Source organism: Octopus bimaculoides, chromosome 30, assembly GCF_001194135.2.
Source record: "Octopus bimaculoides isolate UCB-OBI-ISO-001 chromosome 30, ASM119413v2, whole genome shotgun sequence".
In the NCBI taxonomy this organism is placed as follows: Eukaryota; Metazoa; Mollusca; class Cephalopoda; order Octopoda; family Octopodidae; genus Octopus; species Octopus bimaculoides.
Window position 1 is genome coordinate 6,277,559 of NC_069010.1, and position 1,231 is coordinate 6,278,789.

The window sequence follows — 1,231 nt, forward strand, 5'->3', positions numbered from 1 at the left end:
ACTCCGAGAGTGTAGTAGGTGCTTTTTACGTGCCACCGGCACGAAGGCCAGTCAGGCGGTACTGGCAACGGCTACGCTCAAAATGGTGTATTTTATTTGCCATCCGCACAAGAGCCAGTCCAGGGGCACTGGCAACGATCTCGCTTGAAAGTCCTTACACATGCCGTGGGCACAAGTGCCAGAAAGGCGACGCTGGGCACAGGTGCCATCACAATTTCGCTTTCGCTTGCCCCAACAGGTCTTCGCAAGCTGAGTTTTGTGTCCAATGAGGGAGACGACGTTGGCATGGGTGCCAGTCGTCGAATTTAGTTCGATTTCACTTGCCTCAACAGGTCTTCGCAAGTGGAGTTTAGTGTCCATACGTGTCTGTGGAGTGCTCAGCCACTTGCACATTAATTTCATGAGCAGATTCGAGTGAGGTCATTGCCAAATCATTCGAGCGAGGTCGTTGCCAATGCTAGTACTGTGATCGATATGCTTGACCAAATCCTTCAAATCACTGCTGTAGCTTGACCACACAGTCCAGTGACTGGAACAAGTAAAAGATAAAGGATAAAAGGTATTTGTGTGTGTGTGTGTGTTTGCATATGTGTGTAATAACTATTAATGTTTCTTTACTCCGTATGTGTTTCTTTCGCAGGTTGTGAGCTGTTACAAAGTCCTCATCTCGAAAGATGTCCAACAAGATGCTGCGAAAAGTGCTACAATTTCATTTGATACCGATGGAATGATTCAAAAGGCCTATGTAGTGGTTGGTTATGGTCTTCATGACGGTTTTCTGACTACTGCATCAGCTACAGTTGATGTGAAAAGACCTACAAGTGTATCAGTAAGTTGGTGTACATTATTGTCTGTATACATACATTGGCGGAGGCGCAATGGCCTAGTGGTTAGGGCAGCAGACTCGCGGACATAGGATCGCGGTTTAGATTCTCAAACCGGGCGTTGTGAGTGTTTATTGAGCGAAAACACCTAAAGCTCCACGAGGCTCCGGCAGGGGATGGTGGCGAACCCTGCTGTACTCTTTCACCACAACTTTCTCTCACTCTTACTTCCTGTTTCTGTTGTGCCTGTCATTCAAAGGGTCAGCCGTGTCACGCTGAATATCCCCGAGAACTACGTTAAGAGTACACGTGTCTGTGGAGTGCTCAGCCACTTGCACATTAATTTCACGAGCAGCAGGCTTGTTCCGTTGATCGGATCAACTGGAACCCTCAACGTCGTAAGCGAC

General features: G+C 47.8%; 1 protein-coding gene across 1 annotated transcript in view; it reads left to right on the plus strand.

The window, feature by feature from the left end:
- The window catches only part of LOC128251278 (uncharacterized), an 8,181-nt gene extending 7,250 nt beyond the window's left edge, over positions 1–931 (plus strand). Inside the window, exon 6 of the mRNA XM_052978110.1 lies at positions 641–931. Coding sequence (XP_052834070.1) covers positions 641–916 — 276 coding nt within the window. The 3' untranslated portion in view covers positions 917–931. The remainder of the gene's footprint in view (positions 1–640) is intronic.
- The last annotated feature ends 300 nt before the right edge of the window (positions 932–1,231 follow it).